The sequence below is a fragment of the Paramisgurnus dabryanus genome, chromosome 23, assembly GCF_030506205.2.
Source record: "Paramisgurnus dabryanus chromosome 23, PD_genome_1.1, whole genome shotgun sequence".
NCBI lineage: Eukaryota > Metazoa > Chordata > Actinopteri > Cypriniformes > Cobitidae > Paramisgurnus > Paramisgurnus dabryanus.
Window position 1 is genome coordinate 17,300,271 of NC_133359.1, and position 18,411 is coordinate 17,318,681.

The window sequence follows — 18,411 nt, forward strand, 5'->3', positions numbered from 1 at the left end:
TTGTGAGCGTAAAAATCGCTATTTTTACAACACTAAGAAGGCTCGACACAACATGATACTTTGCTCGAAGTATCACCTGTGTCTCTACACATGATCTCGAGCATTGAGAACATTGTTTGTGTACACAGAGTTTACTAAAAAGAAGGTTTGAACAACTGACATTGGCTGTTTGTTGAAAATTTTAACAACTGTAGAATCGAATCACCTTCACGCAGTTTTATGGGATATCAAAGGTATTGAAAGAAAATTCTATTCTGCATTCAAAAACAGATGAAACTATCGTTGGAAGTAAAAAACATTGGATTCTGGCGTGCCTTAAATTGATATTCTGAATGCAGCATTTTACGGCTTTCGGACACAGTTGTAGACAACAAAAGCATGAAAACATGTAAAGCCTCATGATATGGAACCTATAGATAAACCATGCAGATGACAGTTTTAACATTCGGTAACACTTTCCATGTAACCATTTATTTTTTAAATAAACCAAACAAACAATGACATCCATTTATCCACTGTTGTTTTACAACAGTTGTGTACTATTCTGAAATTGGTTTCTACATACACTGTACTTGTTGTCCTTTTAAGGTTCAAGTACAATCATTAAACAGCAAGTTTCTGTCAGAAGATATAGTCCCTGACATGTAAACATGAACAGAATGCTGTTGCCAGCCTCAGAAATAATGATGGCTCACTGAAGCAGTCACATAGCTGGTTTATTGTGATTTAATGTGAATAAACCACTGGACCAATCTGCATTTAGGACTAGAGCATATTCGTAAAGTACTTGTAGGTCATCCTGAGTAGAGGTCAGATTTTAGGGCAGTCCTCCTATTTGAAATACAGCTTTCAGGAAATACTAATGTAAACACATTATCTTTTACTGTTTGTTTCACACCATTTGCACATTGCAGTGATCTCTCAGAGTTAAGGTGATGGTTTAATGTCCAAATGCAGCACATTCATAAAAATCCTGATGTTTAGTAGATGAAAGAATTTTGTTGATGAAGACGTTAAATTATAGTTCTTCGTCCTCAGAACTGTATTCTTCAGCTGTTAATTAAATTAACCTGTTTCAGTACATTGCATATTCATCTATAAACATAGAATATAACACATTTTAAAAGTCATGTCAATGTTAAAAGAATTTAGGTTTTAGATTTATGTGTAAGTGTCACTGTTATGGTGCTATTGTTGGGTTTTTGAAAAAGTTATTACCTTCAGCTAAATCATATTCACCTGAAATTGCAAAAAGAACAAAATAAACGGTATGTTACATTAAAACTAACTACTGCAAGTATATTTAAGATTGAAAAAAAATATTTTGTTGAAGTAATACAACATTAAGTTACCTCCCTGTCTCCATTTCCGCCAGATCCCCAAAATAATGGCAAACGTCAATAGCATAACAACACAAACAGCTCCAATGATGTAAAATAGATAATGGTCATTATCTAAAACAACAAAACTTAAAATAAGCAAATAAAACAATGAAATCAAAACATTTGCTTTATATTAACTTTTTAATTTCTATAAGAACATATTACCTAAATTATCAGTCAGCTTAACATCCAGTTTGTTGTCCAGACTGAGATGTGTGGCAGTGCAGGTGTATTTGCGGTTCTCTTTCTTTTCTTCTTCACTGATCTTCAGGATCTTCTTCATCTGGTACGTCCCATCATCATTGGGCAGCAGATCTCCTCCAGTAATCTTATGATCAGATACAGGCTGTCCATCTCTGAACAGGGTCAGGTTGATGTGTCGAGGGTAAAATCCTGTTGCCAGACAAATTGCCTGAAAACTTCCAGATGCTGTGTTTGCTTTGCGAACAAACTTGACATTGGGTTTTTCTGTACACAACAGAGAGAACTTTTTAAGACTTTTCTAAGACACATATATATGGATAGGTGGTCATCATAAAACACAAAGCACCTTCACAGCAGCTAAACAGTTTCATAAAGCAATTCTGTCTTGTTTGTTGTGTTTATAAGGGAAAACAGAAAATCCATTAAGCACTTACTTAGACTTCTGATTTGATCTGCTCTTGTTTTAAGATAATTTTCAAGAGTTCTTTTACATGTTGGGTAAAAAATCTTCTTGAGATTTTCCTTGAATTCTTCCAAGTGGGGTTTGAGGAGCACCTGTGAATAACTTGCATTAACAAAATAAGTAAAGTTGTTGTTAATGTAAGTCAGCTCATCTGTTGTGAAGCCTCCAGCAGCATCTTTGATGATCATCTTTCCAGGTTGAGTATTCAGCAGCTCACATTGAACCAGCGTCTGGTAAACTTCATAACCTGTAAGGGCAACAGGAGTGAGACTGTCATACAAACACAAATATATCTACACTAATGTAACAACACATTTTAGTGTTAAAACAAATTCATAGTTTTTGAATGGTATTGCATATATAGTATACTCACTGTTGTTTTGTGTTAATAAATATGATCTTCGTTTAAAGGAGTAATGCATATAGTCGATTATATCATTTATGTATACTGATTCAATAACATCATCTTCATTTGTAGTATTTCCTCTTGGAATGTAAACTATTGAATTGTAGTATCCCACTATGATGTCATCCAAAACAGTAACTATACTAAATTCAGGGAATTGTTTTTCTCCCGGAATGTACGCCGAAAATAACTTTAAAGAGTAACCTGAGGAACAAAACAAAACAACAAAAATTCTCATTGTTAAAAATAATTTAAAATCATAGGAATTGTCAAGTTTTGTGAAATTGTAAGTTCTGACTTCATGCAACGTTGCACAGATTGATCAGTAGGCTACATGACTTCAAGGTACCGCAAGAGCGTTTTGAAATCACCCCTTTAAATAGACAGACAGACGGACAGACACATTTTAATGTAACTAGGTAAACAGATTTAACATTTTATTAAAACTTACCATTTGAAGCACATGTTGAAAGTGAAAGTACAAGCAAGATGAAAATTTTGTCCATGTACGCTGTATGTACAATTTGTCGTAAATAATTTACTTACACATTTTTCACAAATCTATCTATCTGTCTATCTTTCTATCTATCTATCTATCTATCTATAGATCAATTGGTCGATCGATCTCGATAGCCTACTATAGTTAGTTACTGTACAGAGTTACTGTACAGAGTGTTACTGACAGTTAAAACTCTTAAAAGAAAAAACTCTTTAAGAAGTTAAACCAGAAATTCTGGTAAACTTGTTTTGATTCAGTTTGCAACTATTTCAGCTATGCATAACCAGTAGGGATGGGCAGTATTTATGATACATGTATTTAAAATATAAAATAGGATTTTGTAATTTGTATTTTAATAGGGTTGATGAAAATGGCTTTATATTTTGTATCAAAAACTTTATTGTTTTGTATCTTTGTAGTTTTGTAAAATACTTTGAAAGAGGTCTACTACACGATGACATCATAAGAGTGCGGCCTACTCGGTAGTTTGCCTAGACTTGTTGAGATCAGAGAGAGAAAATTGATCCAAGAAGGTGGTAAAGGTAAAAATGTGCAGGCTGATTTTTTCATAATTTTTTGCATAAATTGCTATGATTTTTAACAGTTAAGTTTTGTTGTTCGTTTTAGTAGCCTAAATAGTGCTAATAAACAAATAATGTTCTTGAAAACTATTACACCTTAACACTTCACCTTAACATACGACCAACAGCTCGAAGTTCCCTTAAACACAGTGGCATTCTCTGGGTGCTCTTGTAAACTCCATCAAGAAAAGCAACCAGGTCACAGAATATATACTGGATTATCTCAGCACTCGCTCTCATCATGTCCATGCAAAGCCAGCTCAAATGCACCACAACATTTCATGCAGTCTATCAAGTAGTCAGACTTTAAAACAGCAAACAGGCAAAACAGTTAAAGGCATGACTTACATCGCATCCAGCTAGCCAACTCCATTTGCCATAAGAACATAGATATGTACACTAGATGTCGCCTTGGCTACGGCAGTTCATTGGACTGAATGCGTCAAATAGAGCCGCCATCTTGAAACAGTGGAACCTCGCATCAGCGTCATTGCAGGCAATGGTGTAACGGAAATAAAATCACTGTAATGTATTGATGACAAGAGAACATGACAATCACCATAAATCGTCATGAAATGATTTTCTTTTGGTTCGTTTCAACAGTCAGACATGTATTTAGCACTGAGTCCAAAAAAAAAGAAAAGTTTTAATATTTTGAAAATATACTTTTTCTAACTATAATGCATAGTGCTACAGTAGTAGGCCCAACATCCATACGCAGCACAAAAGTCCGGCATCGTCCATGAATTCGAAGTAGAGGTGGAGATAGCAGCTTTACCTAGCTACTTCCTATGACAAGACCCCTGTTCTAAGATGGTGGCGGTTTTGACGCATGCTTAGAACCCCAAGGCGACATCTAGTGTATATATCTATGCCATAAGAAGTGCTGGCACACAGTGTAAGCTGGACCACTTGACTCCTGCTGGTCAATCTGGTCCAAGCTCCATAATCCTTTATTTACTCTTCCATAATAAACCACCATAATGACTTACGTTTATTTAAATTAATATTTATAAATGTGTCAATTGTAAAGAATTCTTTTTATACATTTACACTTTATAGGTTTAAATTCTGCTGGTTTTGTGGTGACATGGATAAATTGTGAATGTTTTATACTGAGATGTGCACTTGTGAATTTTATAGATCATGAAAGCCTATAGCCTACTGATTTCATACAATTTTGGTATCATTAAAGGAGTAGTCCACTTTAAAGATGGGGTCCATTGACTTTTTATAGTAGGAAAAAAAATACTATGGTAAGTCAATGGGCCCCATCTATAAAGTGGACTACTCCTTTAAGGTTTTGTATACTTAAAGAGAAAGTGTCAATTGGATGTCAATATATTATTGGATTTATGCTAAAGTAAGCTTTTAGACGTAAATCATCCCACCATCACAAAATACGAATTTTAACAATAGGTTACTAGATAAACTAACTCCTAAAAAGTTGTATGCACCAATACATGATGTGGTGCAACATCTCTTTTACTGATTCAGATTCAGTCAGTGATTGAAACATCTCAGGTGATGCTAAAATGAAAACAATTAACACAGAGTTGTCTTTTGGTTTTTTATTATTTCAAGAAGGCCATCCAACAATGAATCTGCAGGAGGAAGACCTAGTTAAGCAATAGAAGTTAGCATTAGGTCATAACATTACAGGAGGAGATCCTCCTAAAAGGTGTGAAGCTCTGGTCAAGCACTGTGTAGTGAATTCTAGTGTTATTTTTAAGTTGACCAATAGATGGCGTTATCGTAATAAATAAATATGTTACCGTTTAAGTCATACTGCAGTCTTGTGACAGGGATGACATCTGCTTTAAACCTTTCAACAGCTTATGTGTTTGGAGGTTCTTTGAATCCAAATTTGTATGCATTGGAAGCAAGGTGCAAAAAACACAAAGCAAAACCAAGAGTATTAATACTGATAAGTTACATTCATAGGGCAAACTAAAGAAATTTCATACAGGTCACAGATCAGCATATCTATTCTACATGTCCAATACGGTCCCAGTTGTTCACCTTTCAGTAAAAATACTGTACACCAAGAGCTCTTTTTGGAACAGTGATAAGATTAACTTTCTCACTAAAAGGCATAAAGTAAACGTTTTAATGATGAGCACTCCCACTGCATGTATTGTGCATGGAAGAAATCAAACATGTGGGTGTGAACCAGAACGCACACTTTCAGTTTATAGCGTCAGACACGCAGAACGCGGTTATTTTGACATGAGCTCTGTAGAGAAAACTACCCACAAAACTTGATCATTTTATGTGAGTGCTTTATCCTTAGCATGTTGTTTAAATGTCAGTAGTATGGACAAAATTCTTGTGCTTATTCTACTCTCACTTCCAACAGTTGCTCCAAAAGGTAAGATTACAGATGAAAACCTTTAAAACAATATTTTATTCAATAGGCTACTCAAAAATATATCCTTAACCTAATTTCTTTCCTTCTTGACCAAATATATTAGCCTGAATATTACAGAAACATTGGAAAGATTTAGGGGGAAAGAACTTGATTATTCTCAGTATTGTAACGTTTTAATGTTCGGCTTTTTAAGCATGTAAAGCGATATCAAACATGAAATGTGTGTTACAAAATAGATGTCTTTTATGTCTTTTTACTGTAACATTTTCTAAGTCTTATCGAAAATTTTCCTGGGCTATCCCTAGGGCTATCCCTAGAATTCCTAGTGACATAGCGACTCGGTATGGAAAATAATCTTTGGGAGTCAACAACTCATCTGTAGTTATAACAACTCATCTCTAGTCAAGATAAAAAAAATTTTAAGGCAGCAAATAATTTTTACAGTGCTGTTTTTGTCATATTCATTGTTTATAATAATGCATTTAAAATAAAAACCCGAAATATTTTATACTTATACTTCAATAAATAAAGAAGATTTAATATACAAAACTATTTTATTTTGATTATGTTTGTAAAAAAAATTAGTATTATAGTTCATATTTTCTAATTTATGTGTTTGAAGTCCTTTAAAGGACAAGTTCGGTATTTTACACTTAAAGCTTCAGATTGTTTATGATGAAATAGAACGGTTTTGACTGAAATTTCGACATATGATGCTGGCCCGAGAATTTTCAGGTGTTTCTTGTATCACCTCCCACCTCTATAATGGCTTTATACTGTAGGTGCACAGGAACAATCCTTCCTAAAATGCATAAACTTTCATTTACAAAGACGTGAAACTCATCGAGTGGTCAGGGGTGTTCACTGATATGCTTACACAAAAATCGCTGCAAAAGATGCTTTCCAACAGGTTTTAGTTTTTGTCCAACTCCATTGACTAGATGTGCTGTGAAGTAGGGTTACTCCGCGCCGGGAACTTTGTTTATATGCAATTGGCAAAGGTGGATTATCGCCACCAACTGGGCTGGAGTGTTTATTATTCAAGCACACAACGGAAGAATATATGAGTGTGAGGCGTTTGGAAAAATAGGTCCACAAGTTTACAACGAATGCTAAAACACCTGTTGGAAAGCGTCGTTTACAGCGATTTTTGTGTGAGCATATCAGTGAACACCCCTGACCCCTCGGTGAGTTCCCCTTTTTTGTAAACGAAAGTTTAATGCATTTTAGGAAGGATTGTTCCAGTGCACCTATACAGCCATTGTAGAGGTGGGAGGTGAAAAACAAACACCCGAAAATACTCGGGGCAGCCGCATATGTCGAAATTTCAGTCAAAACCGTTCTATTTTATCATAAACAATCTGAAAACAGGCCTTTAAGTGTAAAATACCGAACTTGTCCTTCAAGTGAAATATCAACCATTTGGTAGAGGCCGATTTTTTTTAAAAAAAATTATGGGATGTGTTGGAAAAAAAATACATTGAGTGTGTTAACTAGCGACATAATGCCTTTTTCTTGGTGTGGCAGTTAATGGGTTAAAATTACATACATTTTATAACAAGTTGTTGTGAAATGCATTAATGTTACAATTCTGCAGCATTAAACAGATCGTAAATAAACATAAATGTAATTTCAGATAACTTTTACCAATATGTCAATAAAGTTAGTCAACACATTTACTGTATTATGGTGGTTTTTACATGAAGGCAGGGGGCTCAGACTGTTAGAAATGTAAGTGGGAGTGCCAAGGAAAAGACTGTGCATGCTCTGTAATATTTCTTTTAATGTCTGCTTGCTTGTTCACACAGTTTTGTGAGCTGGGCACACTTTGCCCTTTTAAAAAATTGGTACATGACGCCCCTGAATGTGAACTAACATGAAACACTAGCAATTTATTGAAACATTGTTCATCATTTTCTCCTTTACTCAAAATGTTTTAAACAAAACACATTTTCTGATATCCCCTTAATTACATGAGCTGCTTGCTCAAATCAGTTTTTTTTTAATAGCTGATGTTTTTTCCGTAAACATCTTAGAGTAAAACTGTTACAAGGACAGTAGTCAATTTCCGTCATCTTTCTTAACCAAATGTGCAAATTTTGAATGCTTACTGGTATGGTTTAAACCACACCCCTTTATAAATTCAACTGTCCAGCGGCCGGTTTGCCAGAACATTGCTGTTAATGCTGTTGTTTCAAATTTCCTTCCCACCCACAGGCTCTCATTCTTTGTGGTTGCTTGCAACTTACATTAAAGGACAAACACCCTTTCCTCAATTCAGTTACATATTGATGTTGGATGATATCAGACTTCTGTATTACAACGGTGAGACAAAGACCTCCGTGCGAAGAGGAAATACGACAAATGAAGATACTGTGTTTGATTATAATGTTCTTTTCACCATAAGTAACTACATCGAAGCATCTTTTATAGAAAAATGGACAGTAGCAACTCAAAACCTAAATAATACAAACAGTAAGTATTTGACCTTTTTAATAATGTCAAAATTAGTCAAAATCCTGTATTTCTATAGGTCAGAAGTCCCAACCCACAACTATCTCAATGATAGTTATATGCTGAGATACTTTATGGCTGGGACTTCAATGGTTCCCGCTACTGTTCCCTATCTATGTAACTCGACGCTGCGTCATGAATCTGTAAAAAAGCCTGTCTTATAGGCGGCAAGTTATGACATCACAAGTGCAACAGAACCTGAAGGTTTAAAACGCATTCATAGATATATACACTAGATGTCGCCTGAGGGTTCTAAGCATGCGTCAAAACCGTTGCCATCTTAGAACAGGGGTCTTGTCATAGAAAGTAGCTAGGTAACGCTGCTATCTTCTCCTGTACTTCGAATTCATGGACGATACCAGACTTTTGTGCTGCGTATGGATGTTAGGCCTACTAGCACTATTCATTATTGTTAGAAAAACTTTTATTTTTTCTGGACTTAATGCTAAATACATGTCTGACTGTTGAAACAAACCAAAAGAAAACCAAGAAAATTTCATTCATAACGATTTATGGTGATTTTATTTCCGTGACACCATTGCAATGACGCCGATGCGGGGCTCCCTTAGTTTCAAGATGGCGGCTCTGTTTGAAGTCCAATGAACTGCCCTAGCCAAGGCGACATCTAGTGTACATATCTATGTAGCGCATTTCAGCTTTCTGTCATTTGGCGAGTGTGTATTTGCACAAGCACAAAATTTTGCTTCTCAAATATTCAGGTATGATGCCACGTATCGGACATACGCTTGCTAACTATTTAGCCTCAGAAATGGCGACCTCCCTACAAAACCCAAAACCAGTGTCACAATAAGCATTAACAGAACTGCACAAACCTGTATTGCAATGCTTAAATGACTTGTTAAACTGGAATATTATACTGTATTAAATGTAGTACTCACATTTAATGTAAAACTTGATCTTGTTTGATGAACACAAATATGACATTCTGGCTGGAATTGATGAGAGTGACACATGCAGCTGTGACCAACTCAGCAACCTGGTAGCTAGCTTCGAGCGCTTTTTCAAACACTGTGCCATGTTATTTTTCTATGGCATACCAAACAAGTGGTCTCTGCAAACTAGTGTCTCAGACACCTCAGGTCGGGCTGGTGCGTGCCTGCGCACTATACGTATCCTTTAGGCATTCCAGGCTGAGCTACTGGGGGAAATAAAAGAGGGCGAGCTGGTGGACGCAGAATTATAAAAACGAAATCAGACGGGTGGCGGATCTCTCTTTCCGTGCTACTAAGGAAAGGGCACAAGCTATTCACAAGCCGTTCTATGATTCTGGCGACAGTCTCCTGGTTCAAAGGTTGCCTTTACACTGTGAAGTTTTTTCAAAGAGTGTTAGGTGTGATGGTGGCAGCATCCAATGTGATTCCTTTTGGCCTACTGCACGTGAGACCTCTTTAGTGGTGGCTCAAAAGCAAAGGGTTTTCCCGGAGGTGGAAGCCGTTCTGTATGATAAGGGTTACGCGCAAATACGTTCCCTATCAATATTGAGGAATCCGTGGTTTCTCAACTAATGTCTGACCATAGGGGCACAATGTCACAGGAAAATAGCGATGACAGATGCCTGCTTCACAGGTTGGGGAGTGGTAGTTGAGAGCAGCATCTCAATTTGCCTTTAAACTGTCTAGAGATGGTAAAATACTTTCTCCCCGCCCTCAGAGGCCATCATGTTCTCTTCAGAACAGACAATATGTCGGTGGTCTCTTACATTAATCACCAGGGAGGTCTGAGGTTGTGCTCTCTGAACAGACTGGCACATAAGATTCTCTTATTGGCCCAAGGGAAATATCTATCTATCAGGGCCATTTATATTCCGGGAGCCCAGAATGTGGGAGAAGCAATTTTGCTTAGGCAGGGGCTAAGGCTCTGGTAATGAAGACTCCACCCTAAGGTGGAGGAGCAGATATGGACCAAATATGGTAGAGCGGAGATAGACCTGTTCGCATCTCAAGAGACGACTTTTTGTTTTTTTCTTACACACCCAGCCCCTTTGGGACTGGATGCTTTCCCCCCAATCGCTCTGCTCCTGGGAGTTCTAGAGAGTGTCAAACAGGAGGGTATCACCTTCCTACTTATAGCCCAGTTTTAGCCAGCCCGAGTATGGTTTTCAGACCTCCTAGCTCTCCTAGCATGTTAACCATGGGAGATTCCTTTGAGTAGGGACCTTGAAATTGTTTGTATGGCCCCTGAAGAGGATCAGTTCCTAAATCATGGTCTCTTAGCTGAAGTTGTTGAGACCATTCTTAATTCTATAGCTCCCTCCACGAGGAAACTATATACTTTAAAGTGGAGAGTTTTCTGGTTTAATGAGAGGCACATTAAACCAGTTAACTGCCTAGTGGCTTCAATACTGGAGTTCCTGCAAGAACGATTTTCTACTCTTAAGAGTATATACTGCAGCTATACCTGCTTTTCACTCCCCTCTAACAGATGGGTCTTTAGGGAGTCATTCCTTAGTGGTTTGTTTCCTGCGTGGCACCTTAAGGATGAGGCCTCCTACTCAAGTGAGAGTTCCGGCATGGGACCTTACGGTAGTTTTAGAAGGGATAACTACAGCACCCTTGGAACCTAATGAGTCCAGTACAGATAATCATCTGTCACTCAAATTATCATTTCTGTTGGCCATCACCCTTCTGAGGAGGGTAGGTGACCTTCAGGCATTATCTGCTTCTCCTTCATGTCTGGAGTTCCTGGCAGAATTAAGGCTATTCTTCACCCGAGACCCGGGTATATATGTGGCTAGGACCTTAGTTCTTCAGGCCTTTAATCCTCCTCCTCACGAGTCGGCAGAGCAACAAACCTTACACCTATTATGTCCTTTCAGGGCATTAGGGGGATATGTAAGGAGGTCTTCTCTATGGAGAAAATGTGACCAACTCTTGGTTTGCTTTGGAGCCTTAAATAGGGGTCAACCTGCCTCCAAACAGACTATAAGGAAGTGGATCAAAGAAGCTATCTCTTTAGGGTATGAGGTGCACGGATTGCATTCACCTCTGCTAATCAGGGCACATTCTTCGAGGAATATGGCATCCTCTCAGGCCCTTCTATCTGGGGCCTCCATGAAAGATGTATGTGATACCTTTATGATGTACTACAGCTTAGATCTCTCTTCTTTACCTGGTAACCAGGTTCTTATGTCCTGATCTGTGCATAAACGTCTTCACAACAGGACAGACACAAATCTTTTTGGCATACTGGGGATTCGTTTCCCAAAGTGACATTTCATGACACTGCGTCTCATTGCCATAACTCCTTGTGCCTGTAGCGATCTCTTCATTTTCCAGAAGCTGTAATGCGCTGTTGGTGCCTCCTTTTTATACCTTCCGGTTCCATTGCACTCATGATGTCATCACTTGTTGCCTATAAGACAAGCTAGTTTTACAAATTATTCAGATGCGCAAGTGCTGTGGTCTCATTTCATGATGCAGCGTCTTGTTTCCTATCTCAGGAAACCACTAATATTAGCACTCCCAAAAATAAGGTATAGGGTATAATAGCTGAAATTTTATATTGTTGGTAATATAAAATGTTTTATTACATCAAACTATGACATTATGCAAAAATTATGGAAAAACACGTTTATGTTCAACTTAACAGATAAATCCTGTTGCTACTCTTATTCTTAATGCTGAGTCTGACTTTGTCTGAAACTCAACAGTTGTTGTTATACCTAACAAAGGCAGTGGAAATTGTTTTTATTAAGTAAATTGTCTTATTGTTATATCTTACAGGTATAGGTCCTCTTGCCTTTCAGAGACTGGTTTTGTGTGAGCTGAAGGATAATGGTGAGCCGGGAAAAATGATCACACGAGATGCTTTCCAAGGCTTCACCACAGAAGAGTTGCGATATACTGACAATAAATTTACTTTCCATGGTAAAGTAAATATCACAGCTCAAGTGCTGAAAATCCATCTTGACATCTCTATGTGGCGTCATGAAAATGTATACTACCCAACCTGCATAAAAATTCTAAAGCGTTACCTTGAGAAAAGGCGAAATCAAGTTAATAGAAAAGGTAAGATGACCTTAAGAAATGTGTAACCTGTGTAAAATATTAAAAAGAAATTAACATGCTATATATTTCTTATTTAGCTTCTGAATAGTTGTGCCAGGGTGCTGGGGTTTTTTGACAATGACACAACTCTCTGCTTAACTACCATGGTACAATGCGGCATTCTGGAAACTAACCTGCAAGTCACAATTCTGCCCTACAAGAACAAAAGGCAGTAACTTCGTTTTTGTCAAAAATTACTTATTGATATTTTTGAGACATTCAAGACCTCCTTTATTATTTGCATTAGTATCTTGAGTCAATTTTATGTTTTTTTCAAGAAAATTAAAATGAAGAAATTAACTGACAACTGAAACTCACTATGGGCCCTATCTTGCACCCAGCGCAATTGACTTTGTCAGTGACGCATGTATCATTCGTAGCAAGCTTGGGATTCCCCCATCTCCTGACATCATTGTAGTGCTTGGCGCAACGATGGGGATGCCAGCTGATGAGATAATTGTGGCTATTTCCTCTCACGCCTGTTTAACCTACGCTGATTTGGGCGGGTTTCTCCTATCCCCATACAAAACAACTTCTCTGTCTTTGACTGCTCTTACAAGAACGTGGGTCTCCTCGGCTGTGAACCGCTCCTGGCATGTGCCTGGTAAATCCGTCATAATAATAGCAACCCGCCATGGAACTTGCGCCCTTGCGTTTAAAGGGAATGTTGGATAGCATTCTGATTGGTTGATTTGACGTTACGCCCAAACCACACCTATGAATAATGAACCTACTTCAGACCAACCCCTTATTGATTTGCGCCCGGCGCAAGAGTTATTTCTCAAGCCGGGAAAATAACAACAGCGCCCAAGATCCGGCCACAAACTCACTTGCGCGTTGCGCTTCGCACTTGCGTTTCAGATCGTTAAAATAGGGCCCTAAAAGTCTAAACTTTAAAGTCATTTTTCTCAGTTTCACACTCTAGCGAGTTAAGGTCTTTTGCCTTTGTAGGGCAGAACTGTTTCCCAAAAACATTGCCGCTCATATCACGTTTAGTGTGACCATACGTGCCATTCTTCCCGGACGCATCCCGTCCAGGATTTTGTGTTCGTCTTCCGGAAGTCTTTATTTCCTGATGTTTGATTCAAACGCAGTTCCTTCTTACATCACTTTAGAGTGCCTTCAGCATACTACAGCATGTACATACATGCACAGTTTAAACAATCTTCAAAAACAGCGCTTTAATTCTCTTGACAAATTCCTACAACACAAGTTTGCTACAGTTTGTGAGTGTTCGTTGAAATTATGGTTTTGGGAAACAAACACACAAATCGTTGAACTGTACTGTCATGACGAAACTCCACTGCTTCACTACCATGGTAGTCACTCGTGAAAGTCGCTCATCATTTGCATAAACTTTGTTGTGTCTCTCGACATGCTTCATGATGTAACATATAAAAAAATTCATAATATGGTAGTACCTCGGTATGACGGCCACGGTATGGTATTTATTGGACGATTTTCCGGAAGAAAACAATTAATGAAGACATGAAAAAAGTGCTTTTTTTAAACAATGCCTGAATATAATGATGTACAAATGAACCATGTCATATCCTGTCCTCTTTTCTTGATCATTTAAGCATAAATGTAGAGATATAATATAAGATGGTTCAAATTATAAAAATATGAAAATAATTGCTTTGACAAATGCCACATTTATATATATAAAAAAAATAATTAATACTCATATATTAGGTATTACATTTAAAGTGCAAAAACTGTTTGAAACAGGCCAGCATAGTGTTTATACTTTTTTAATAACAACAAAAAGTAATTAGACCATGTAATAAAATAAAAAATACAGTTTCAGTTACAACTCTCTTACAATCAGTCAGGTTCTGAGGATCGAACTTTTTTATTATTAATGCTAATGCGTCATACTAAGAGCACACCAAATGCACACCAAAGCTTTTACGCCCGCGGCCGGCGCAAGTTTTCAATTGTTTCCAATGGAAGCTCTGCGTTTTTCAAATAAGTCGTTTTGACGTTTTTTTCAGCACTCGCCGCTAAGCGTCGAGAGTTGAAAGAGATTCAACTTTGGGTGAAAAGCTCCATTCGTCAATGTCAGTTCTCACACGGCCATCCAATCACAGTGGAGGAGGGGCGGGACAAGTATCACAACAACCAAGCGGCTCACAGGTCAAGTATCACAGCTCCAAAGCGCTCGGCTAAAGAAAGCTGGCGCTCAGCTGAAAAAACAGCTGGTAATCGTTGTCCTCCAGGCATTTTCAGCCGCATTTAAAAGGAAAGCAACAGTTTTTTAATCAAGAAAAGAGGGTGGGTTTTAAGATGGGCGAATTCTTGAAAACAAAAACAACTCAGTAAAACCCAACCCAGCTCACTTAGTGTAAAAAAACTACATTTTTGCACAGAAGACCTAAGTTTAATAGAGATATAAAAAATGTGCTACCACAATACCACAAAATTGATACAGTAATACTGTAACATCCCTAGTCACCAATGATCAGTGTTGCTAGTGTTGATGGAAATCTCCTGGGGTCTCATTTATAAAGCGTGCATAGCATAAAACGGGGTTGGAAACGTGCGTACGCCAGTTCCCACACAAAGGATGTGATCTATAAAAAAACTAACTTGACGGGAGAATGGGCTTGTAGGGTGGGATCTGAGGATGATTCATGTACGCACACTTGCAGGTGATCTGTGACTTATAAAGGGATCATTGCTTTATAAGTCTTAATACTTTTGGCATACGCCATTTTTGGCATTTGGGCACACGTATTTTAGTAAGGATCCTACGCACATAAATGAGACCCGTGCTCTCCATTAAAATAAAATACATTTACATTACAAAAGAAGTAAAATGGTTTTAAATAAAACAGTTTTTTAAAGGGTTTCAATAAATAAAGGAAGTTTGGAACAGGACAGGTGTATGACAGAACATTAATTATTGGGGGATTTGTCTGCTACCATTATTCAACAGTGAAACCCAAAGTCAGGCTCATCCAGACAGATCTGTCTTCTGGGTCTCGGGTGATGTGTCTGGCCACAGGATTTTACCCTCGTCACATCAATCTGACCCTGTTCAGAGATGGACAGCCTGTATCTGATCATAAGATTACTGGAGGAGATCTGCTGCCCAATGATGATGGGACGTACCAGATGAGGAAGATCCTGAAAATCAGCAAAAAAGAACAGAGGGAGAAACACAAATACACCTGCACTGCCACACATCTCAGTCTGGACAACAAACTGGACATCACTTTGGGTAATTCATACCAAATACCAGACAAAATCATAGATGTAATCACTCAATCTGTATGTGAACTTTGGGCTGTGTTTCAGAGAACGATGGGACACCATTAACACCAGTGCTTTCCACAGTCCTAACAATTTTGGCATTGGTTATTGTGACTGTGGCTGCAGTTATTATATGGAGAAAAAGACATGCAAGTAACACAGGAGGTAAAATGAGAATGAGTTTAATATAGCTTATTTAAACAAATCCAATCTTATTTATGATTGCTTTTTTCGATGCTGTACTGTAGCTTCTGGTAGAAGTGAATATACCTCCGCTTCTAGTAAGTGATATCCTTTAAACTTTAATGGGTGGTTTTTCTGGACAGGGATTAGTCCTAGAATAAAATAAATTTAAGAGCTGTCCAAACTGAAAACAACTTGCACTGACATATCTTAAAATACATCAGTGCCCTTTGTTTGTTTTGCCTCAAAATGCACACAAATAATATTTTAGCAAGGCATGTTTGTTAAAACGAGTTATATTTTCTAATTAAATTAAGGCATAGTCCTGGTTTAAGCTAATCCCTTTCCGGGAAACTGCCCCAATATGTTTCAAATTTTTTTACGTTTCACAAGTTATCCTATAGTGAAATTTTACTTTTTTTCTCTACACTAAGTTTTACTGTATGTTGACATCGCAGGCTAAAGAATGTAAATTACAGGCTTTTAAGTTTTTTGCCTTGTATGTTCTTTTTAATTTTTAAATATTCCTTTTATTTCCAGCATCTGAAGAAAATGTGGACAGAACATTACAAAGTTCATGAATCTTGATGGCATGAAGTTACAGGAATGAAGCTGCCATGTAGGCTATTTGTGTTTATGGTTTGTCATGTCTTCTATTTTATATGATGTTCATGATATGACATATCAGGGCGAAATCCAATTGGAAGTGATCATCCCTATGCCTATTCCCTTCAAAGATCAAAACTCTTGATGTATTTAATCTAGAGGGACTTGCGCAGTTGTGTCTCATGTAACCCAAGGCTTCCCAAACTTTTCAGCCCACGACCCCTAAAATAACAGTAACAGGGATTTGCGACCCCAATTTTAAAGGTGGTTAAATAGACAAACATTGTGGGTAACGGAGCACACTAACAGGCATATGTTAACACCACCATAATGACAACACCTTTGAACACAACAGTCTAACTGCAATAACATTCTTTTGTATTAATTTACATGTGTACTTTCATTTCAACATTACTCTCACCTAATGAGATGGGTTGGAACAATGCATGAAGCTCAGCAAGTCCATTCTTGTTACAGTTGCGCAACGGCACATACACAAACTAATAGGCAAACTGTTTTTGACAAGTTTAATACATCTGTGGAGTGTAATTGTAAAGCTGGCCTTTCTGACAGTGGTGCTTTTTCTCTTTCTTCCACTGGCCTACTGACTTTCCTGCATTGTCTTTGGTCGATATTAACCAACGTTTCATTTCAACAAAAATAATAGCGTTAACCTAAAAGCATAAATATGATCTACACGCACATGTCGTTATGTTTAACGTGGTGCTGTAAACTGATCTGCTATAAATGATCCCAGAAAACGCATGACGTCGTAATCACCCAGGGGTTACGATTGAGGGTATTGTAAATCGAAAGGCAGATGCTATTTCTAATTGTTAAAGAAAATGATCTCTCAACACCTACTTTGGGAACCACTGCTGTAACCGATTAAAATAATGATAGGAATGATAGGAAAACATGTCAGCATGAACAAAGAGGCTCTCTCCTTTCATCTTTTTTATGTACCAATGTGTTTCTTCTTTCTGTGTTAGATTGTTTAATACCCCTTTGTGTGGTATGGAGTGTAAAAGTTTTTTTTCACATCATTCTATCAGCACTTTCCTTTTACAATTTTCCATTTGTTTTAATAATCACTGCATTTTACTTTAAGTGAAATACAAAAAAGTATGTAATACTTTTAATATCAGAACTATATTATACAGATCAACAATATTGTACTGGTTAGTTAATTATTATAATATTGGAGGGGGAAAGTTTGGTCAGTGTGGGTTTATTCTGGGGATTCTGGTTTCTTTCCACAGCTCCTCCCCAACCTGTGTATGGGTGAACCGGTTCACGCCATGAATATAGCCATAAATGCTGGAATGGTGTAAAAAGAAAGATCAATTTCTTGATAAATTTTAGTTGCTGACTGGTTTGCAGTTTCCTCCTGACAATGTGCACATTGTGTTTGTCCTGCTATTTATCCCATTTGTGTATAATTCCTTTTGTATTTTGTAATTAAGTTTATGTTACTGATGGATAAGAAAGCATGATTAAATGTCAGGGGCATTGAGAAAGCATATTCATTAAATATTTTAGTATTTTGAGTGAAGTGAAGTGAAAGTGACATGTTTGAACACGTACTGGAAATGTGACCTCTGCATTTAACCCATCCCAGTGAGTAATTACACACACACTGCAAGTCGTGAACACACATGGAACAGTGCTCAAGGGCACCTAACCTGCCCGCTGTGAGACTCAACTGGCAGTGTCATATATTTTATCATTTATGTTTTCTAATAGATGGTATTTCTGGAAGAACAGCCTGTGGAAAAACAATAAAGGATACTGGGACAACAACTTAGACACAGGGGAACACACCCACAAAGTAGTCATGTTAACTCAATGGCTGCTCGCTCCATTAGACTGCCACT

At 37.6% G+C, this 18,411-nt stretch overlaps 2 protein-coding genes across 2 annotated transcripts; one reads left to right on the forward strand and one right to left on the reverse strand.

Moving 5' to 3' along the window:
- Positions 1-777: 777 nt before the first annotated feature.
- On the reverse strand, positions 778-3,091 carry LOC135780833 (class I histocompatibility antigen, F10 alpha chain-like). The gene is made up of 7 exons (XM_065291108.2): positions 2,907-3,091; positions 2,423-2,659; positions 2,021-2,296; positions 1,548-1,850; positions 1,353-1,454; positions 1,219-1,239; positions 778-1,053 (listed from the first exon to the last, which is right to left on the reverse strand). Exons 1-7 carry the CDS (start codon positions 2,959-2,961, stop codon positions 1,019-1,021), a joined length of 1,029 nt encoding a protein of 342 aa, XP_065147180.1. The 5' UTR covers positions 2,962-3,091; the 3' UTR covers positions 778-1,018.
- Positions 3,092-5,726: 2,635 nt separating this feature from the next.
- On the forward strand, positions 5,727-18,084 carry LOC135781211 (zinc-alpha-2-glycoprotein-like). Its single transcript, XM_065291567.2, has 7 exons — positions 5,727-5,906; positions 8,124-8,381; positions 12,164-12,448; positions 15,429-15,713; positions 15,791-15,910; positions 15,994-16,026; positions 16,469-18,084. Exons 1-7 carry the CDS (start codon positions 5,852-5,854, stop codon positions 16,507-16,509), a joined length of 1,077 nt encoding a protein of 358 aa, XP_065147639.1. The 5' UTR covers positions 5,727-5,851; the 3' UTR covers positions 16,510-18,084.
- The last annotated feature ends 327 nt before the right edge of the window (positions 18,085-18,411 follow it).